Below are 24,677 nucleotides of genomic sequence, written 5' to 3' on the forward strand. Positions count from 1 at the left end.
ATTCTATACCGATATTTCTTCAGTCCAAAATCTTGCCCTGCTCACACTTAATTCTCGTTCTTTAACATCAGGTAACACAGCAGAAGGTGCATTTTATTGCCGGTTTATATGTGGGTCAGCTGGTCGAAAGTAGAGCAAGATATGTAACGGATTAAGCAAGACTGTGTAGCAGGTCCTTTATGACGGCAGCTGCTATTGAATAACAAGACACACGCACGTTACCAGAGAGGGGAGAGAGTAGGAGAAAGGCCCGGTACACCCCCTCCCCATACCGTAGTCCCCTGCCGGTCGGGCCAGCACTGTACTTCGCTCAGTTGACAGTATTGTTCGCGCCAATCTTCTTATCTTCCGACTTTAGGTACACAAGCGGGACAGCGATCGGATCTTTATACATTTGCAACTAAAACTAAATTAAATATATATTTAGGAAAATTTACATTTTATAAGCCTATTAGTGAAAACAGCGTGAATCAAAAGTGATTTGGTAAGAACAATGAATATAAAGTGTACTTAATATTCTGATTCCACTAATTATCCGGACGTTATGGGGACTAGATTCAGTTGACACTGATTGCAAACCTATTTATTTATTTCGAGTATTAATCAACATATTTATTATTCATTATCCTTTAAATTCTTAAGATGGTTAATTTCCCTAAAGCACTGCTAGGGAAGGGGTGTGTCCTTGTGTATCTTGTGGTGGTGACAGCGTGGACCGTAACTTGTGAAGATATTGTGGTTGATCCGATAAATTCTACAAAAACCGAATTCATTAGCGATGAAAAATTGGAAACTACGGAGATTGTTCAGGATGGCTCTGCTCCGCATCTCGAGCTCTCGGAGTACTCGGTTCAGCAGAACCTCTCGGACCCTATCACGACTGTCAGGGTGAGTGCTTCCACTTCGACTGTTTCGACCAAGCGGGAACTCAGAAACTTCCGATTTCCCGATTCGACAAGTAAAAGCTCCTCTACGACGAATTCTGGCTCAGATGAAGCTGAAACAGAACCCAGCAAAAACGATTTATCCCCAAGTCGCCTCCCTGTCATACAAAAGGTGGTCGGAATGACGCGTGTCAAACCTTCGGTTAGAAATGAGTCATCGACGGAGATTCAGCCTTTGGAGGACTTATTGGACATTTATAGTGCTTCTCGGCTTGCCGTTGTGTGGAATCGGACCAGAGACATCCAGGTGACTCCTCAGTGTCACAGGGACATGACCGTCTTCCTTCAGGCGTTGAGGCGTGGCGACCTTTGGGCCCTTCAGAGTAAGTTCACAATTTCTTATCACCATATATAATGACTCAGTTGCCTATTAATTTATTTGGTAGTCTTAAACATATCACTGTATTTTAACATTATCTTGAAATCAACGTGAATTTTTGAATCAGATTTAATATTATGTATGTACTGTGTTTGATGTATACTTACTTCAGTAGGCATAGCTTGCCAAAACAAATCGTATACCTTAGTTCTTTCAATAACTATTTGGGTAGTTATTGAATTAAATTAAATAATCGTCAAATTAAATCTTAAGCCAATAAAAATGTGTTTTGGACTAAAGTAACTACTTTGATGTTATTTTTTATATTTCAAACCACCAAATTATCATGGTTGTTCATGCTAATAATTTATTTTAATTTAAAGTGCTATGAAGTGTTCCGTTTATTTAATATCGTAAAAATTTTATATGTGTAGAACTTTTATTTAAAATCCACCTTTTATTTCAGGAAAACCTTCTAATGATACACAACTTTATCATAAAACTACTCGCGCCTTCTTGAATTTAATAAAATCTTGAATTTAAGATCAATGTTTTTAAGCACATATGTAAAGTTTTAAGTGGTAACATACTTTTAGCAATAGCCATTAATGAATTTCTAATCAGGCCCTCTTCGAAGTTTCATTGTGTAGCACTATAATAATGGCAGAAAAGTACCCCGTCTGTTATTCCTTAGTATATAAATTATTTGTAACATTGAAATTGATAAAATACCTACTCTCTTTTGTCGCATAGTAAGCTAAAATTTTTGACAATTTTCTTTCTTCAAGTAATAATAAGTTAGGACAATCATTTTACCGTTAATGTTTTGTTAATGTTTAAAGTTTTTCGTATGTGATCTTTCTAATTTAAATTACTTAGAAATTATTTTGATTGAATAACTAATATTGATATACTGATTATTGCATATGGATAAAATGAAAAACATTCGGATATTTACAAATTATAAAATAACTATGTACGTGTAGTCAAAAGACGGCAAGCGTACTAGGGCACCTGACACATTGTGTGATGAACTTGTTGAACGAGACAACTTGTGTAACTTTATGTAGCGGATCGTACAGCTAAATCTTACTTTATAGAGGAGATAGGTCACCGATTGAAAGTTTGTATTTCATAGATACGATAATTTGGAGTATATTGAGTAAAGAAGAAAAACAAAATACATGTAAATCGAGATCCTAGTTATTGCTATCAGTTCTGTCGAATTCGAAAATTGAGTGATTAATATTACTGATAATATTTATTAGTACTTCTACTAGTTTCGACTTCTAACATCCTCTGACGTCGATATGACTGTTAGAGGTCGAGACTAGTAGTAGTATCAATTATCTCATAACTACTTTTGTGCTGTGTGACAAAGACACGTCTTACTATTCGTCTATATGCAGTTCAGGACTATTATAATAAGCAGTTATTTCAGAAGTATTAAGTGGAAAATCGTTTCAGCATAGTAGAGCATATTTGAAGACGTATAGAAATACATAACGGACGCACTAATGTAGGTGACTACAAGAGCTGTAACATGCTAAGTGTTTGTGGTGTGCAGCTATAGGGCCGCTTAGCACACTTAGCACCCAGACTCTAAGCATGCTTACTTTCCCACTTTCTTGACACTACAGGCGAGCTCGTTAGCTTTGTTAAACGTCTACATACAACTTACAGACATCATCGAAAGCGATGCGAGTTCACATGAATTGTTGTTATTTCTATTGGAACTTAGCGGTAGGTCTCAGGACGTTTAAACACTAGCAACAGGCTTCGAAAAAACGAAACTTTTTGGATATGACGTCATTGCGGTGACATGAATGTAATGAACTTATGTTACTTGATATTTCGCGATGTGTATAATATATTTTTAAGTTTAATCTGTATGGGTTATACTTTTACAAGTTTACTTTAAATTAAATTGCTACAATCAATTGTGAAAGTAATATTAACCTTTAGGAAGTTTATATGTTGCCATCACGAAGGAAAGGGCTGTCAAAATTTACCTTCTGTGTGTCTGTCTGTCTGTCTGTCTGCAGAGCATCTCAATAATAAAATGAGCTGTGTCCTTGACATTTTGTATGCAAATTTACGCGATATTTGATATACGTACTATTACCTTGTCTTTAAGTTAAACTGAATATTGACCTCGATTATTATTTGACTGAAAAAAATGTTTTTGTCACCTCATTATGTTTTTAATTCATTTTTGAGCCGTATGTATTTTTATTGTTTGTAGTTTTAATGTTAACCGACATTTGTAGTGTAATTATCTGTAGTTATGAAATTATCGAAATAATTGTATCTGAATTCTAGAGTAAAATTTAACAATACTCTATTAAATATTTTTTACAATAATTCGTTTCAGAATTCGTATGTGAGTTATTGTAAGTTGAGGTTCGGCGGCGAGGAATAACAAACATTGATGATGTCATTCTTGTCTCTCTTGCGCTTGTTTCCAACATTAATTTGTCAGTCAAATACCTAGGATCTCCAGAGTTAAGTGTAGCATATACCAATTTTAAGTAATTTTTATTATAACTAGATATAGAAGAGCATCCTTATAACTTAGGAAGTGGACAAAATAAGAAATGGCAAATGACTATATTTTTAACATATTGAACAAAGGGACGAAGTTATGACCTAGTCTTACAATTAATCCTAATATAATAATAATATTTCATAAGTCAAGTAAATCTACTACAACATTTGGAAAAAGCAATGATAAACAACAATAAATGTCTCTTAAAACATTCAATGTGAATAATGCATTCATACACAATACTACTCAAATAGTCTTACTCAGCCTACCCCAACTAAACCATCGCTGACATTTTTTCTAGCAATTGAGCTTTCAGTAAGGTTCCAAACCGGTTTCGACTCGCAACTGACTTAATATGGCTAGGAAGGGAATTCCATGCTCGGCAAGCAGTAACGACAAATGATTTATTGTAAGTTAAGGTTCGGCGGCGAGGAATAACAAACATTGATGATGTCATTCTTGTCTCTCTTTTGCGCTTGTTTCCAACATTAATTTGTCAGTCAAATACCTAGGATCTCCAGAGTTAAGTGTAGCATATACCAATTTTAAAATTGTTAATAGTTTAATATCGGATAATTTTATAATAGAAAAAATTCTAAAATTGGAGAAGAGGAGATCACCAGATAATTGGTGGAGGGAGGTATGATATAACCGTGTTCATAAATTACCATACATTTTTCAATGCGACCACATATAATGTTACATGATAATTTATTTCACCCGTACATACTATGTAGACTATACTCATGGCAGTTTATGTTATAATGACATTCATACACAATACTACTCAAATAGTCTTACTCAGCCTACCCCAACTAAACCATCGCTGACATTTTTTCTAGCAATTGAGCTTTCAGTAAGGTTCCAAACCGGTTTCGACTCGCAACTGACTTAATATGACTAGGAAGGGAATTCCATGCTCGGCAAGCAGTAACGACAAATGATTTATTGTAAGTTGAGGTTCGGCGGCGAGGAATAACAAACATTGATGATGTCATTCTTGTCTCTCTTGCGCTTGTTTCCAACATTAATTTGTCAGTCAAATACCTAGGATCTCCAGAGTTAAGTGTAGCATATACCAATTTTAAAATTGTTAATAGTTTTAATATCGGATAATTTTTATAATAGAAAAAATTCTAAAATTGGAGAAGAGGAGATCACCAGATAATTGGTGGAGGGAGGTATGATATAACCGTGTTCATAAATTACCATACATTTTTCAATGCGACCACATATAATGTTACGTGTTAATTTATTTCACTCGTACATACTATGTAGACTATACTCATGGCAGTTTATGTTATAAATGAGTGTTATATCTCACGTGGTGGTGTTGTTATAAAACACATCCGATGTTACGTGTTAATTTATTTCACTCGTACATACAGTTCACATCTAACATGGCGGTTTATGTTATAAATGAGTGTTATATCTCATGTGGTGGTGTTATAAAACACATCCGATGTTCGCGATGGATATGAACCACCGAAGCGAGGATTGAGCAACTCTAATGATGGTGTAGTTGATAACTTTCATCAACAGAGCGATTACATTGCAACAGCTGATCCGACTCCGGAGCTGTGTCACAATATCACAATGCGGCGATGGAGTTCGGTGACATCGTTTGTGTTGGCAAACCTGCAAGACAAAATATACATCACGAGGCTCTGCCTCCTACATTCAATCACAATTTAAGCAAAAATCTCAGATGTGGGAGCTTGCTTGTGCATGAATTATGTGGATAAGTGGACAAGAGGTTGTAAAACACAATATATATTAATACTGCCTACTAACTGAGAAACGATTATAGTTGCTTCATTAAAAGCAGGCCTATCATTTTGGATTTATGATGTAAATTATTAAAGATAAAAATGTTGCTAGGGAATAGCCGCCTTGAAACTGGCTAACTCATCCAAACTACTGCTTATACCAACTGTCATCATCCAAACTGTCTCTGTACCAATTTCACTCAATCTATTAAAATAACGGCAGTTGTATTCAAAAGCCCGCATTATTTTGTACAAGCCCATACATTATTGGCGTCAGCTACACATACAGCATGAATTTATGGTAACCACCAAGTACACCCAGTTTAGACTTTTGTCATTTAAACATTGATATAAAACCTAATTTGATGGACACAAAAGTTAATGTATCAAGTGGAAAGATATCTCGAGAAAGGTTTCATCTGGAGACTTCATTGGCTCATCAAACTTAGTGAATTCATTTTGGTCTATGGAAAAGTGTCTACATAGGCCAGAATGAATTTTTTAATAGTACATTGTCGAACCATGAAATGTGGCTGAGTGTCTTTGAATCTGTCACTCAGTTGACGCAATAAAGGGAACACGACTCGATTATCTGTGTATAATAATCGAGTTGTAATGAAAAAAATAGCTAAATCCCCTCTGCGACCTGAATGAGCTACATTTGACGATAATGGTTCTCTTTTGTTTTTTGGAGGATATAAACATTTATTTTCTGTATGATTGTCTGTCGTTCCATCTGTCAATAATGAAATGAATGAATGGGTAACGGTGCTCGTGGCGTGCTTGTGGTCAGGCTGTGTGTTTGAGAGAATGAATGTAGTAATAACAAGAAATTCTTTAAAAAGTATATTGTTAATTTAAGTTTTAATTTATCTTTGTTTGACATTTTTCTACATATTAAGCTGATAAATTTGATTTTTAATTATTATATAGTAGTATATATTTTGGTTAAATTTTAATTTTAATTTAAAATGTAATTTGTTATAGTTTTAAGGATATTTAATGTTAATATATATATATCTGTATATTATGTGAGGTTGAGTGGTAGAGAGGGCTAAATAGCCCTAACTCCGCCTCTTGAATAAAGGCATATTTCATTTCATTTAAATGAGCTATGACATTTTGTATACAACTTCGGTGGAGCCTGTTACGCGACACGTAGTGTAGCGTATTACGTTGTTCATAATACGTACCTACATGTAATACGCAGTAGCGTGACATATACAGTAGTTTACAGTTTTGTTGGAGTTTACCAGTGTATCTGGTAACCGGAAGATACACCAGGTCATCAGCGGATCTGTGATCTTTTAACAATTTTAAAATGTTGTGTATTTAAAAATAACACACAAAATAGGTAAAATCGGGCTAAATGTCGAAGGAATAGGTTAGCTATGAAGTTCATATAAGAGGTGTAGAATTTAGACGTAAACAGAACTCAGATTTTGCAGTAGATGTAACAGTCTGAAGGATTTACGAAAATTACGTAGGCATTAGAAGTCGTGCTCATTATGAAAGCATGACAGAAAAATGCTTACTTTCATACTTACAATAATTAGTTGAAATATTAAAACAGAGATAGAGAGAGATAAGCGTGTACGTTATAACTCATAATGTGTTACTACTTTGTTGAAAATATTAATGTAGACGAAAACCAGTACACACACCGCGTTTACGGGCTCTGACACAATAATTATACCACCACTCCCTCCGGAATCTAGACAGATGTAATTAGCAAAAAACCGGACAGTCAGATATCAACTTTCTCATATTAACTCGTTTAATGTATATTTGAACCACACATAAATTGTGTTGCCATCTGACGTATGACCAGACGTATAATTTCACGATGGTATGAAACAGCTTTCGATGTTTAAAGTAGACCTAAATACTTCTTTTCCTGCGTCATGACATCAGCTATGTCTTAAAACAGTAACACTCATCAATCATTTAGGTTTTCAGATTCTAAAACATAGATACAGAATGTTTTTTTATATTTTTTAATATTTCTGTTTTAGAAATTTTAATTTGATACCGTATTACTTTTATTAACTTTAACGTCACATCCACTAGTGAACACTGCATTTAGTGTTGATGTTAATTAGGTACGTCAGAACCCTAAGTTACTATCCATTTTATACGGGGTTTTTATCACCACAGGAACACAAGTTTTTTCATATGTTTATAAAAGCAGGATTATTCCTGTAAGTACTGTGTTAATACTTTGTTTAAAATTCGTTTTTCACAATGGCCTTACATGAGTGAAGGCTTCACTATGAAGTGAAGGTGGCTGGACTTTCTTCCGACGCTTGCCATCCTCCAATGATAAAATAAATCAGTCGTTTGTGTTACTGGTTTCTTGTGTCGTAAGAGCGTTGGAAAAGATCCGGAAATCCTGATATTTTGAAACACTGTGATAATTTTGAACATTGATATTGTTAGGAAGTGCACAGTTGGGTCTCATGATTCAAGGTCATTCCTATTTTAGTGTCGTGTGGAAATCACGGGAAACCCTTGAGAAACGTCAATGTTACCATGTAATTCAATCATTACAAGCGAAGTACTTCCAAATACTTACGTTTAAATAAGCATAAGACCTTGAGATGCGAAATTTGATACGGACAGGTTAACCCTAATCTCTTTAGGAGTGTTTTCAATGTTAACCACACAGGATATCAATACCTTGTTGTGACCAAGTAATCGTTATATACCCGTGTGTGTGTGTGTTTTACACGTGTATATAACGATTAATCTACTGCTAGGTCTACTTATGTCGTTGATACTGTGTTAATCGTAATACTCCTCATATAACGGTTAGGTCAGGGATGTTAACTTAACGTTTTTAAAGCAAATTTAAATTTAATGTGATAAACATAAATACAAAATTCTTTGTTTTAAGTTTGTTTTTGACGATTGAAAGATTGTGAACATTTAAAGACCCAGGAGTTTTTCCCCGGATATTTATCATAGTTAAGTTATACAAGAAATCAGTAACACTATGTTTTGAGATATGCAATCTGATATCTTACTTCGGTGGATAATAAACGTAAAGAATATCTACAATCTAGATAAGGTTGAATAATATCAAAATTATTGGAATGCGGTTCATGGTACTTAATAATTCTGATACTTCTTTATTTTTATTTACGTGAAATTATAAATTGACCAATATAAATTAGTTTTAAGGTATTTGCCTATGGTGACAGAACCTTTTTTAAATCCTGTTATCCACCAGACTTTCCGTTTTTTGCGATAATTCTTGATAACTTGTGAAAGGTACTGGAGACTTGAAGTTTGATATGGGTTCCACCTGATCAAAGGAACAGCTGCATTGGTTTTTGGGTTAAAAGGTCAAAGGGCAGTCCGTTTATATCTCTTGTCGCCTGTCAGTGCGATAATTCTTGATAACTTGTGAAAGGTACTGGAGACTTGAAGTTTGATATGGGTTCCACCTGATCTAAGGAAGAGCTGTATTGGTTTTCGGGTTAAAAGGTCAAAGGGCAGTCCGTTTATATCTCTTGTCGCCTGTCAGTGCGATAATTCTTGATAACTTGTGAAAGGTACTGGAGACTTGAAGTTTGATATGGATTCCACCTGATCTAAGGAAGAGCGTTATTAGTTTTCGGGTTAAAAGGTCAAAGGGCAGTCCTTTTATATCTCTTGTCGCCTGTCAGTACCATAAATCTTGATATGAAGGTCCTAGAGACTTGAAGCTTGGCACGTAAGTCCCTCCTGGCCCAAGAAAGAAACATTGATTTTTGGATCGAAAGATCGAAGGAATTCAGTCTATCTACCTATCTATGCGAAAACTGTTCATAGAAAAGTCCTAGAAACTTGGTTCATAACATTTCACTTAGTCCAAGAAACAATAAAGTGTATTGTTTTTGGGACCAACATTTCTAATAGAGGTATCTTCGTATTAATGGAGTAACTCTTTCATTAAGTTCTGTCGAGCCATTTGACACTCCGCTGCGTCGGTTTATTTAACCTATTTTTAACGTAGTAATTAAAGTAACGAAATGCATTTACGTATATTCACTTTGAACAACCCGTCTCTGTATCGTGATGTCAAGGCCGTACCGACTGTTGGCGATGATACGAGGGGGATATTGACTAACATCACTTTACCTAATCACTACCGTTACCTTGACATATGTTCCTTTCACAGGAACCTCTCTAAGTGCAGTAAAGTAATTGACGGAGCGTTACGAAGTCTGTCATTGCGGAGACCTGGCGAAATTTCATTTCTCTCTGCGCTCTGAGTTATTAAGATATAGACAACATTTTTCATGAAGCTTTACTTATATATTATTTCACTTATTTAAATGAAAAACAAATATATAAAGCTTCTATATATTTCGTGGGATGTGATACCCACATCTTCAGGAAGCATAATATAAATATCAAGAGAGCAAGAAACACAACATATAAAAAGAAAAAGTCAATACTATATATATACGCAACATGGAGTTCGATAATGGTGCATTTTTCCTCATGGTATTTGGCTGAGTGCTAGCGAAGCGAAGCCTATCTTTCGTGAGATATCTCAAGAACGGTCTCTCGGAACTTATATTTTATATGAAGCTTCGTTTTTATAGGATATCCATCCATAGGATTTGTTGGGCTATAATGAAACATGTCACTCAGGGTACTTCAAGATTTATTTGACCTATACACCTTAAATTTGAATGATTCTTCATCGCTATATAGGCAAATCGAGATCGATGATGGTGATAGTTCTTCATGGGATTTGGCTGAGTTTTAGTGAAGTGAGACGATACATCGAGAACGAAATAAGCAATGCTATTGCTTTATTTCTACATAGGCAAAATTGTTGTCCTTCAGTTTATGGTCCTCATTGGGCAGAATACCGTCAAGGACACGCGTGTTCCTTAAACAAAGGGTGATCCATGGGGACAGCAGTCCTTCTGGTTTGATAACATGTATCTTTAGTACCTTTGATGGTAGTTACGTTACGGCAGCTTTTTCAGTCGATGGGAAATACCATATCTCAACAGGGTGTGATTGATAAAACCCATGAACGTTGAAACTTGACGAAATCTGTTACTCTGGCCAGTTCTATACTTTATATTGATACTCTGATACATCAATCTAGCGTTATTACACGGATTCCTGCAAAGTAATAAACCTACCCACAACTAAATAAATATGTTTTTGTTTTTATTCATTATGCCGTATAATAGCCTGGTTTCTATTGACAGCCTAACCTGTCCTGTTGGCAGGCCTACCTAAATATTGAACTTGTGGAGTACTAGCTGCCGTGTAATGTTTACAGTTTGGTGAGCCAACGTCGATATTACACAAGACCAACACTAACATCTGTATCATACATAGTCAGCGTCACCTGCGCGACACAAGGCTGATACTCGAGGCCGAGGGCTTTGTAGTCTTGTCCTTGTCCAAAAGTGACAGAGAGTCAAGCATGTTTGGTTAAGCCGACTTTACTATTAGATACGAGTATTTTAGTAGAGCCCAGTCATTTTTAGCCTTGAAGAAGTTCGTTCCCACACGCCACTACACACGTGTATGACTATCAATAACAGAAGCAGTGTATTATTGTATAAGGTGGACGACCTTACTTATCTCTGATTTAAGCACCAAGACCAATTATTACACCAATACACCATATAGTCACCCCCTTATTCTTATTTAAGGTATAAATAAACATATGTACTAAAATATTTTACATCATTTTCACATAGCACCGAAATAATTTTTGGCGGTCAGTTTGTGGCAAACGGCAAATTTAGTTATTATCCTAAATACTAACTTTTCTTAAACTTCTTTTAACAAATACTATACTCGTATGTTGCCGCTCTAGCATTATATTTTATGTTAGCGTTATAATTACTTAAAATATGTATATGCGTCATTAAAGTATGTCACAAAATGCATTGTAATTAAATAATGAATAACATACCCTATTATTATTAAAATTATTAAAAATAATATGATTTAAAATGCATTTAATAAATTGCCTTAGAAATACAATACTTTCTGGCTTGGAGAAATTGAAAAAATGTGTTCACGAGTTCTTCTTGAATCAAAGCGAAAGCAGTATGGCGTGACACATGTTCCTTTCACAACAAATGGATGAACCCGACTGTTGACTCAAATAACTTACGATGAACACAGGTCTTAACAGGACTCTTTACTGCGCCTTTCAATGTATCAGAATAGGCATATTTTTTTAAAGAGTAGACCGATCACTTTAAGCCTTATTTTCCCTTCCTCATAGGTCACTGACAGGTCAGTCAGTGACCTATAAGATTCTCGCAGAGGGGCGAGAATCTTATTGAACAGAATAAAGGTGGATAGTGGCACTAATAAAAAGTGCTACAGACACAGATAGGATTGGAACGTGCACTATCTCTGAATCAGATCCAAAATGTGATGTTGAGTGTCCCACAAGCTTTAAAACGTCGTTCACAAATTTTATGTACCACTTTTTCTTATTTGTTGTATCGTGTGTTTCTAGGAGAACATAACTAAAATTAATAAGTTGGATAATGGTTATCAATGAGAATTTATGTAAACTCCCAAAACGAATCGTAACTACAATTACACCAAGAACAAATAAACAAAGACGGTGACGAAACAGGCGTTTATTTAATTAACAATTTTAATTGGCGTAGTCATATCGTTTGCGGAAACTAGCACCGGCACTTGTTGTCGGGAAAGTGTTAGCGCGGCGCGGCGGGGCACGACGAGTCACTTAGCAAAACAGCTGATCATTTAGTAGGAGACAAGCGGAACTAGTTACAGTTACGGTACAGGAGACAAGCTCAGCCGACTGACAGGAGACAAGTTCCAGGAGGTTGTGCAATTCTGGGCATTGCATGCATGGCCAAGCCTTCAAGAACCTAAACCCTTAACTACGGTATATTGGTAAAGTGGATCTATTTTAATTTATTGTCACAACCAGACATATGGTCTTCTCACTCAAACCTTGATCCATTCATAACAACAAGCCTCGTAAATTGCAATAAGTTTTCTTGATCTGGTTGTTGCTCGTGGTCGTAACCTTTTCCATAAATTAAACAAAGTATCTAAAGTATTCCGTTACAGAGAATTTTGAAATACATATTTCTACATAGTACAGTGGGAAAGTGGGAATTTCTACACGTACATTGTACAAGCCACTAAGCGTTAGTGCTCTAAATAGACTCAACTCTTGCGTAGCTTACTTTCCAACCACACACGTAGATATAAAAACATGTGGTGTCTAAATGTATCAGTGTGTGCAATAAAATACATGTATGTAATATAAGTTAAATGTTTAAATGATGGTTTATGACTAAACCATGAAACATGATAAATATTAATGACTGATATTATTCAAGTTATAATCATCACTAGGAAAATTCTATCTAGTTTATTGTATATTACAGTAAGCGTGCTGTGGTCTAAAAAAACATTTTCATATTGAGACGTCAGAACCAAAGGGCAAGTTTTTGCATTTTATGTTATGAATACGTACATTAAGCCTATTTGCATAAATGTATAAATTTTTAGAGAAATTTTAATAGTTTTACAAGCAGGGTAATATAATTCTGTCTGGACAAGTCTAATATCTTGAGAACCATAATGCTCTATCTGTAAACATCAGTTGAAAAAGCATTGTCACTGCTATTTTACACGTTCTTCTATTATGTTTTTGAAATTAATGATGTTATAAATGAATTAATTGACAAAAGTTATGGTGATTGTTTGTCATTAATAAACATGTAGGCCTAGTCGTTTCCTGAGTTACAAAAATTTATTTCACTTCCTGGCTAACGTGAGTTGCTTTTTTAAACACTCTCAAACTCTTTATAATTGGACACCGCACAGCTTATAAGACATAAAAGGATGATACGCAATTAGCCATGACGTAGTATGTGGCTGCTTCGGTACAGTTATACAAGTAACGATTGAAATAATTTAAATATGGCCTAATGCCAAGGAGTATATTTTTACAGAAAATGTCAAGGGAGGGCTTTACGAATCTTGTCTCGACTCAGAGTCATTCGCTCACTTGTGAATTATTCATTGTAAACGATTGCATCACCGCTAACGTGAAATTGTCCAGTAATTGTGCTGACTCGACTTGATCACCAAAGTTACAACGCAATCGCAATTTCGAGTACAGTAATGTGGGTGACGCGTTCACTTTCTACCGGTCGCATTCCTCGCTTTAAGCCTCGCCCGCTTATATGGATGTCTCGAGCACCGAGCAGCCCAGTCTCGGGGTGGGTTTCACAACAGTCACATAATCTTGTAAGCCTTTAGGCTCATATCGTAAGCCCATATATTCCTGTTACACCATCGTATTGTTTGTAACTGACAATCCGTAATCTCTATCTGTGCGGATGTAGAACAACATTTACTTTGCTATTGGAAAATGGCTTCTCTAAGTTGCAGGCTTCATTAATGAATCCATGATTATTCTGGGTGTTAACACCTTCACTGCGACACGAGTCGTGTACTGACCTTAGGACAGTCGGGTTAGTACTAAAGTACGTTCACCGATGTCAGTGCATGATATATCGCTAGCTAAACAATACATTGTTTACCTGTGTCTGTGTATATGTCTATCTTTGAAATTTTGAACGTAAGTGCCTCTTAATCCAAAGAATTATTTGATTTTGGGATCAAACGTAAAAACTAAACGTATTATAACATTTCTATATTGATTTTATGGGAAACCATGATGACATAGAGAAAATTTGCAGAATAGAGACAAAGTAGTAAACACAATACAAGTACAATAACATGACATTTTATCATTTGGAATTAGTAACACTCATGAGGTGAAATTACTTTGTTGTATTGATTGCTGGACTTTTGTTTCGGTTTTTGTTTAACAAATATCACCACAAGAAACAATCTCGACGTTTTCGTACTCATTTTATGTATGGCTTATTAAAACAATTTAGATTGATGAATGGAACTATAAACCATGTCATCCCGTCCACAGAATTATGAAGTGACAAGATTGGATGCAGGAGATTATGAGCTACGAGAGGCTGCAGTTTGTCTAGTATCACGTGAGTAAGAATTATTGTCGCCAGCGTCTATTCTAGCATAGGAACGAAAAATATTCCTCAATCTGCATATACATTTCCCAATGGTTCTTTACGGCATTTTAAGTTCGTACATTTAAAACAATCTCAGCTAGATTGAACGTGCGTTATCCAAAAGTTCATTATTTCTTATTATTATTATTATTTCATTTTTTTCATTATTTGGGTTTCATTACTTATATGAGTATGCATTTTTCTGTCTGTTAATTAAACCCACTCAGTAGTGAATAAATACGTATACCGTACCAGTGCACTTGTAAAGTATTTTTGTATTAATGTGTTTTTACTTCGACTTCGGTAAGAAAGGTTAGGTGAGCTCAGTAAACACGAATAGTTTAAAAGGTGCCTATAGTTACTTTAATACAAAACAATAATAAAAATTCGTTTTATATTTCTTTATGAATAAATTGAGGTCTCGATGGCCGGATGGCTGCGGCGACGCGCCCGAAGAGTTTATCTTATTGCAACATCACTGGCTACGCATAACCGGCGTGACGCAGTGCAGCGCGGTGCGGAACTGAAGGAAAGCAGTTGTATCATTTACATAACGTGCTGCTGGATGTTGTATAACCTGTGCCGCAGCTGAAGGTTGGCGGGAAGAAAGTGGTGCGGTAGCGGGTAGCGGCAGCGGCAAGCAAGGCAAGGCAAGGACGTCTGACCGGAAGGTCGAGAGCCGCAACCGTGCCGTCCTGCTGTTAGTTTCACTGTTGCGACATGTGTCACACTTGCCGCGATTACGATTGGCAAACCGAACTCGGAACAATGACCATCAAGGCTGTGTGCTAATCTTTAATAAAAACAGTCTACTCGTAAAATTTTCATAGACCTCGTAAAACGTGGAAGTGACTGACTGTCCGACTTGTCATGGAACATAGACCGGCTGTAGTTAATGAATTACAATGTATGACATGTAATAATACATGGCTTTCACAATTTGGGTTGTAATATGATTCTTGAATGTTGAAATACGTAAGGCAATATCTAATCTGAAAAATCTATCTTTACCCGATTTAGATGAAATTAGTCCAATTGTTGTAAATAATTGTTCTAAATGGATTTGCCTTGTTTTATTACATATTGTAAACCAAAGTTTCAATTTGGTGTTTGCCAGTAAAGAGGGATGATAGGGTACCTATCTATAATAAAGGCTCAAAATCTAACTGTACCAATTATAAGCCAATATCTGTCTTGTTTAAATAATGACTGAATGAAACAAAAACCATACGATTTGTAGATAGAACAAATTGTTTAATTAAAAAATCAATTTATAAACACTCTAAACACTAAATTTTTTTCTTATTTAGAGAGGGAAGTAGAACAGAGACAAACAGTGTTTAAGATTTATGAGCCAAATATCTGATGAAATAAATAATGGTAAAAAGTTAGTGTATTGCTCTTGGATGTAATAAAAGCATTCGACATGGTAAAGCACTTTGTATTGTTGGAAAAATTGTATAATACAGTCATAAGAGGAGTTGTTTTATAGCTGGTTTTAGAACTAGTTGACGGGAAGTAAGCAATGTGTAAAATTAAACGGTGTGGTGGGTGAGTTAGATGAAATTAAATATGGTGTGCCTCAGAGTTCAGTACTAGGAGCTATATTATTTATATTCTACATCGGTAATTTATGCAATACAAAATTTAACAGACACATTCATTGCTCACGACGATTGGCACCGGGGATACTTGGTAACACATTGAATAAAAAATACGAATGGAATCTGCATCACATTCAGTCGTAGATTTTATAAAAAGATATAGTATTAAGTACTGCAAAGACCAAATCTATATATTTTACATTGGGAATCAAGAAGGGTATTTCAAGTTTTAAAAAGAAAATGTAGATTTTAATTGTGAGGGTGGCAGGCAGATACAGTGGTGTGCAAAAGTTTCCGAAAAGATGTCCTTTGAATATTTGAGTGTAATATTAGATAAAACATTTATGTTGTCGGTCCTCCTTTTAAAACGTAACCAAAATCTATAATTTACTCAGTGTATAATACTCTATCTTTTAAGAAATCTGCGCAATAATGAGGTTTTGAGGAAAAGTTTTTATTGTTTAGGCTGTGGTTTCCTAGACGCGTAATAGATGCGCTGCGTATGCGTATCTAAGACGCAGCACACTTGTCTTATGGGGTTTCGTATAAGCGGTTTCTCAAGCAACGTATCAAGTGCGCGTGCATCAAATGCGTGCGCATCACTAGCTGCGTATTTGGCATACTGCTTTCAGAGCAGTCAACTCTGAGATACGCTGCGTAACAGACATGTCTTGTGCAATATAAAAATTAGAATTGGAGGGAAATATCGCCGAGACGGTAAAATTATCAAACAATGACGACGAAGAGTTGATTGAATTGGTCTCTTCTAACGAAATATTATGGAAGTTTAGTCGTCCTGACTATAAAAGTAATATAAAGAAGGACGTCATATGGTAGAAAATAGGAGTTTCGCTGAATAAATCAGGTAAGTTATTCATATAATTATATTTTTTACATTGTAAATTAACATGTTTGCTACTAAAACTAAAACATCCTTGAGGAGCACATAAGTTCGTCACTTCGTAGTTTTCTTGTGTTTTTGCCATTCTTGTACGTGTTTTTTTGTAATACATACTGCTGAAATACTCCATGAACATGATAACTCCTCACTTTAAAACCTTCAGATTTGGCAAAAAAAGGGTGAAAGGTTTCATCACATGTTTACCTAGTCTGAATGCTTCATCACCGACAATAACATAAGAAAGCTTGATATATGATGCTGGCAAATTTTTAGGTGGAGGGTAATATTCCCCGTTTGACACCTTAGTTCCCATTACTGACTTTTGGAAGACTCCTGCATCTCCTTCCTTTCCATAGGATCCAACACTAATGAGAAGAAATTTGCAGTTAGCATCAACCATAGGAAATAGAACGATTGAGAAAAATCCTTTAAAATTATGAAAAAGACTTCCAGACTTGTCAGGAGATGTTGCGCACAACCGTGTGTATTCTACGCAGTCTAGGAAACCACTGGACGGCGGCTGCGTTTCCGATCGAGGTACAAGACGCAGCGCATCTATATTACGCGTCTAGGAAACCACAGCCTTAGTTCACAGTAGGTTACTTTACCATTTGGTGTGTTGGTGGATACTTATGAAACAAACGTAAGGTTAATAATTACAATTTAAAAACAGTCCGTTTGGATAATCGAGACAAAAATAGAATGCAGTCATCGTTTCCAATATTATGTTTACTTACTTAAGGAGGCCAATATTGTTACTGGCAATCATTTTTCTGGCTAATACTTAAAACTTTTGTATTTATTATAAGTAATATATTACCCCGTAAATAAAAATATATCGTCGATATAAACTAAACTTGCCTAACTACCGGGTACGTTATTTATTGATGATACTACAAACCTTATCAATTGATACCTTCAATAAATTAACCCATATAATGGAGTATCGAGGACCCAACAGAACACAAGAAAGAGTCTATTACACAAACAGACTATCCTTCGACCTTTTGACCCTAAAATCATAGGTTACCTCTTGGATTAAGAGGAATCTGTTTACCAAGTTTCAATTCCGTAGGATCTTTCTATCAAGAGTTAGGGTGCAGACGGATGGAGAGGTGGATAGACAGAAGGACTGTCCTTGCTTTGACCTCTGACTTCAAAATCAAAAATTTCTTTTATAGACTAATAGAAGAGGAATGTCCAAGATTCAACTACTGAGGACTTTTCTATCAATGGTTACCGTATAGTCGAACAGGCGGGTGGATAACGACAAGATTTTAAGAAGGGCCTCTTTGTTTCTTAACAAATTATACACATTCTATCAAATACACATATGGGTAACGAATAATATTACAATACATTTTACTCACCTTAGCAATGGTTTTTAGTACGTAGGGGATATGTTGATAAGAACTTGTCTACCGGTAGCTTAATTTTACTCATACCTAAGACCAAAGGTAAAGGAAACAACGTCGGTTGACATAATAGGCTATAATACCATTAGGTATTTCTTCTCGTACATCACATAAGTTGTATTAAAACCGAGAAGTAATAACGGATGTCTAACTTCGTAATATATAAACTACGAGATGTTATCTGATAACAAGCTATGCTCAAGATGTCTGTTTGAACGTACCATATATTTCCAAAGTTTATTAAGACATACATGACTGAAGAGTCTTGGGAAAAACATGCTCAGTATGATCTTTAACAGAAAACTGGACCAGGAGCGGTGGGAGAGACACGAGTTGGTGGGTTACGCCAGAGCGTGTAATCTGTTATTGTGCGGTTGTCCAGACTAGCGAGAGGTGGGAGAGACACGAGTCGGTGGGTTACGCCAGAGCGTGTAATCTGTTATTGTGCGGTTGTCCAGACTAGCGAGAGGTGGGAGAGACACGAGTTGGTGGGTTACGCCAGAGCGTGTAATCTGTTATTGTGCGGTTGTCCAGACTAGCGAGAGGTGGGAGAGACACGAGTTGGTGGGTTACGCCAGAGCGTGTAATCTGTTATTGTGCGGTTGTCCAGACTAGCGAGAGGTGGGAGAGACACGAGTTGGTGGGTTACGCCAGAGCGTGTAATCTGTTATTGTGCGGTTGTCCAGACTAGCGAGAGGTGGGAGAGACACGAGTTGGTGGGTTACGCCAGAGCGTGTAATCTGTTATTGTGCGGTTGTCCAGACTAGCGAGAGGTGGGAGAGACACGAGTTGGTGGGTTACGCCAGAGCGTGTAATCTGTTATTGTGCGGTTGTCCAGACTAGCGAGAGGTGGGAGAGACACGAGTTGGTGGGTTACGCCAGAGCGTGTAATCTGTTATTGTGCGGTTGTCCAGACTAGCGAGAGGTGGGAGCCAGTAACATACTGACCGAGAGGCTGGACAGATTTAGCAAGCCCATTCACTTCTTGAAGGTTTGTAGACGATTGTAAATATTCATTTAGGAATCTGACACATCTAAAACCGTGGATACTGAAGGAATAGATATGCAGGCATATGTTATCCTTTAGCTGCTCACCGATGAGTAGTTTTACACGTCTGTTTCTTAAAGTGCCGTTAAGTTTAATTCTAAATATTTAACATACTGTTTAATGTTTACATACATACATGTGAAACTATTACATGATCAAACATGTAATAAAATGAACTCCAACAGATACAGTGTTACCCACGACATAAAACCTCATGCAATTAGTTCTATGGGTTCTAAAACTCAAAATCCTTCGGAAGTTATTTCAGAGATGAGATTACTAAAAACTCGACAGGTGCCTCTTAAGACGAAGTTAGTAGATAAGTCTGTTTCCTTGGTGCAAGGAAAATCCCCGTTGATGTTTGAGTCAAAATGATAAGTAGTAGCAAAGTTAGAGTACGGGAAAGCTTCCTATCCGGGAAGAAGATTATAGTTAGTTTGATGAAGGCTTCAGTTATGGCCCCTTCGATATCCGTTGTATCAATTTGTTTACAATGATTTACCCCAGGATTACTCGGGATACTATTCAAAAGGGATTTGCCATTGGGTACCTTGTTGTATTCTGGGGGAAAACTTGAAAGTGAAATTCATACATTTTTTTACATTACCAGTAACGTAAATGGAATGAAAGGCACATATAGAAGGGAACGTAGGTGAGATGATCCCGCTTAATGTACCCTGACTACCGTTGGAAAGAACGGATTATTTGGCCTCGCACAACCCTTTCGACTTGTTAATAACTTTATTCCATCTGTTGTAGTTCGTTGGCTACCTCGGAGAATCCCATTCATGAGAGGTTGTATATGAGAGATAATCCCCAATATAGTAGAGATATTAACCCAAACAACTCCACCAAATACTTCGTTCAGTTATCGCGCACGGCAATAATTAGACAAACAACGTTATTGGCCTCGATGTACTTCTAAGTCAGTAATTCTCAAAGACTTCCACAGCGTGCATATAACAAAACAGAAAATATATATGTAGAATATAAATATTAATAATACACCGTTCATCATTTCTATTACAGACTATTGTGTCATAATCCAACCAGGATAAGATACGTCGTCCACCGTACGAACGCACTTCAGGTGGCCATCCATCACAACGCTTGATCCACACTGAGTTCGGAGACACGCCAAAGTGTATATACATTAAGGGGTAAGACATGTACTTCGAACGTGAACTGAACATTAGCTCAACTCGGATATCAAAGGAAGCAGTGGTAGCAGTGACATGCAGACTCTCCCTGAATTCAAAGCAGTGCATCGAACTATGAAGTGTTATACTAGTAGTCTACCATTTCTCCTGTTGACGCTTTATAAATACGAGTAAGAAATACTTGGGTTTTGCTCCACAAGTAATTCGAAGTGAAACACAGCTGTATCGACTGGGGATTATTACAGAGTATGAGATTATGGGGACAGTGTATACAGTTGCAAAACGTTAAAGTAGGGAAAATGGAAGGCAGATATGGAACTCTAGTCAGTCCAGTGAGCGTGAAGAACATACAGTGACGCTTAAGCACATATTTTCTCAACTTTAACCACAGCCATCACAGACCCTCAGCATGCTGAATTATCAAGCTCTCTTAGCCCTCCCAACTTTATGTTACCAAATAAAACTGTGACAACGTCACGCTGCTGTTGTCTTAAAGAAGCTTTTGTAATCCGATCAAGACATTATGTAAATCTATTTCAATTTACGACTTTCGATCTGACTTAGTAGACTTATTAAAGTCTGCACCGAGTTGATGCAGTGAAGGAATATGGAGGACACTGGAAATCAACGCACATTCTTCTTGGATAAAAATAGGAACATTTCTTCTCAATCTTTCCGGCAGCGATAAGATGCATAGCATGCACTTGCCCGAAGTAAAGTTATGACTATGATGGTGTCACACTGCTTTCTGCATTCGATTAAGAATGTCTGAAGACTTTACCTCATTAATCAAACTCATTAGCTTGATCTAATAGGCTACATACATTCAAAGTGCAATGCATTATGTGGCATACTTAACTAGACCCTCCCTTATAAATGAGGTAATGTGACATTTCAATGTTGGAGATATTGCGTGCTTGCAGTTGCACAAGTAAGCGGTTAAGGATGCGCCGTTCTGGGCCTTGATTTTAGCACAGTATAAATTGGCAAGGCAGTCTCATAAATGTCAGTATTTGCAACACGTCTGAAGCAACAAGTAATAGGCTACCTAACTCCCTTTAAACCGCAAAGCTAACAGATACAGTATTCAGTGAACGGAACGGAACAATAACCCTTCTCGTGTTGCAAGAAACCTTGACCAGATGCTTTCCCCAATTCCGATTACATCAGCGTATCATTACGGATGTGTCTGGACGTGTATGAGGCCGACACGGTAGGGTTCCTTGCACTACAACAACTCTGTGTGTAAGGCCGACACAGTAGGGCTTCTTGCCCTACACAAACTCTGTGTGTAAGGCAGATACAGTAGGGCTCCACGTTCTACAACAACTCTGTGTGTAAGGCCGACACAGTAGGGCTTCTTGCCCTACACAAACTCTGTGTGTAAGGCAGATACAGTAGGGCTCCACGTTCTACACCAACTTTGTGTGTAAGGCCGACACAGTAGGGCTTCTTGCCCTACACAAACTCTGTGTGTAAGGCAGATACAGTAGGGCTCCACGTTCTACAACAACTCTGTGTGTAAGGCCGACACAGTAGGGCTTCTTGCCCTAAACAAACTCTGTGTGTAAGGCAGATACAGTAGGGCTCCACGTTCTACACCAACTTTGTGTGTAAGGCCGACACAGTAGGGCTTCTTGCCCTACACAAACTCTGTGTGTAAGGCAGATACAGTAGGGATCCACGTTCTACACCAACTTTGTGTGTAAGGCCGACACAGTAGGGCTTCTTGCCCTACACAAACTCTGTGTGTAAGGCAGATACAGTAGGGCTCCACGTTCTACACCAACTTTGTGTGTAAGGCCGACACAGTAGGGCTTCTTGCCCTACACAAACTCTGTGTGTAAGGCAGATACAGTAGGGCTCCACGTTCTACACCAACTTTGTGTGTAAGGCCGACACAGTAGGGCTTCTTGCCCTACACAAACTCTGTGTGTAAGGCAGATACAGTAGGGATCCACGTTCTACAACAACTCTGTGTGTAAGGCCGACACAGTAGGGCTTCTTGCCCTACACAAACTCTGTGTGTAAGGCAGATACAGTAGGGCTCCACGTTCTACACCAACTTTGTGTGTAAGGCCGACACAGTAGGGCTTCTTGCCCTACACAAACTCTGTGTGTAAGGCAGATACAGTAGGGCTCCACGTTCTACAACAACTCTGTGTGTAAGGCCGACACAGTAGGGCTTCTTGCCCTACACAAACTCTGTGTGTAAGGCAGATACAGTAGGGCTCCACGTTCTACACCAACTTTGTGTGTAAGGCCGACACAGTAGGGCTTCTTGCCCTACACAAACTCTGTGTGTAAGGCAGATACAGTAGGGATCCACGTTCTACACCAACTTTGTGTGTAAGGCCGACACAGTAGGGCTTCTTGCCCTACACAAACTCTGTGTGTAAGGCAGATACAGTAGGGCTCCACGTTCTACACCAACTTTGTGTGTAAGGCCGACACAGTACTACACAAACTCTGTGTGTAAGGCAGATACAGTAGGGCTCCACGTTCTCTTTGTGTGTAAGGCCGACACAGTAGGGCTTCTTGCCCTACACAAACTCTGTGTGTAAGGCAGATACAGTAGGGCTCCTCAGTACACGTTCTACACCAACTTTGTGTGTAAGGCCGACACAGTAGGGCTTCTTGCCCTACACAAACTCTGTGTGTAAGGCAGATACAGTAGGGCTCCACGTTCTACAACAACTCTGTGTGTAAGGCCGACACAGTAGGGCTTCTTGCCCTACACAAACTCTGTGTGTAAGGCAGATACAGTAGGGCTCCACGTTCTACAACAACTCTGTGTGTAAGGCCGACACAGTAGGGCTTCTTGCCCTACACAAACTCTGTGTGTAAGGCAGATACAGTAGGGCTCCACGTTCTACACCAACTTTGTGTGTAAGGCCGACACGGTAGGGCTCCTCGCACTACAGCAACTTTAGTACCGCCAATACTATACCAGTAGCGCTTCAGTGCCGCCGACAGATTTGGCCGACAGTTTGAGAGAAACAGAGTTAATATTTGATTCCTCTTTTAGAGTGTGTAAGTGCAATTTATAAAATTATATTTTGTTTCGATGGTTTAAGTTTAAATTAATGGGTTTTTAGGGAGAAGTACAGTGGTATCAGGTTGTAAAACAAGAGCATCCTGGTGGAGAACATCCTAAACTTAGATTGACAGCTGTCTCGCTCCCGGTTTACACAACACTTCCCACGGGCAACTCAAGGACTCAAGATCGACTCCCATCATCTCTCCTGAACTGAACTTTCTACCGATCGTATTGTTGCCAACACTGCGGGAGTTTGTCTCAATTACATAATATCAATTATACTTCGGCATTGTTTGACGGTAGCCATTCCCCGCTAGAAAGTATCAATTGAAATGTCTCTGTGAAGGGCCTGCCACATCCTAGCGCAGCGTCAAATGTCATCTGCTTCAGTCTGTTTAGAACTGCTTCCATTCTTTATTCTCATATTACAAGTTAAATGAGGTTCATTTAGCAAGTCCAATTTTGCACACATATATTAATTTTCAATATATATGCTATAATATAAGTATTAATTTAGGGTTTAACATTGTTTTTTATGCTATGAAGGCGCTTTTCATTTTCTCTGGGGATAGACCACAAAAAATTCAGTGACAAAATTAAGACATTGACCTTAAATAATACTAAAAACATGAGCACGTGGCATGAGCTGAGTTCTGCATTTCAATGAGCTCAATCTGAAGATAAATCCAACAAAATGATTTTTTATTAAATATTGTCTGCGACAAACGGAATTAGTTTGTCTTGTTCAGTCACTTTGAACAATACCAATATCGACGAAGTCATCTCGACAAAATTCCTTGGAATACACCTTGATCGAGAATTGACATAGAATAGTCACGCAGACAGCGTTTG

General features: G+C 37.4%; 1 protein-coding gene across 1 annotated transcript in view; it reads left to right on the forward strand.

Moving 5' to 3' along the window:
* The first annotated feature begins 291 nt into the window (after positions 1–291).
* The window catches only part of LOC124360521 (O-acyltransferase like protein-like), an 83,096-nt gene continuing 58,710 nt past the window's right edge, over positions 292–24,677 (forward strand). Inside the window, exon 1 of the mRNA XM_046814215.1 lies at positions 292–1,267. Within this exon, the coding sequence (XP_046670171.1) occupies positions 643–1,267 (625 nt within the window). The 5' untranslated portion in view covers positions 292–642. The remainder of the gene's footprint in view (positions 1,268–24,677) is intronic.

The sequence above is a fragment of the Homalodisca vitripennis genome, chromosome 4 (assembly GCF_021130785.1).
Source record: "Homalodisca vitripennis isolate AUS2020 chromosome 4, UT_GWSS_2.1, whole genome shotgun sequence".
In the NCBI taxonomy this organism is placed as follows: Eukaryota; Metazoa; Arthropoda; class Insecta; order Hemiptera; family Cicadellidae; genus Homalodisca; species Homalodisca vitripennis.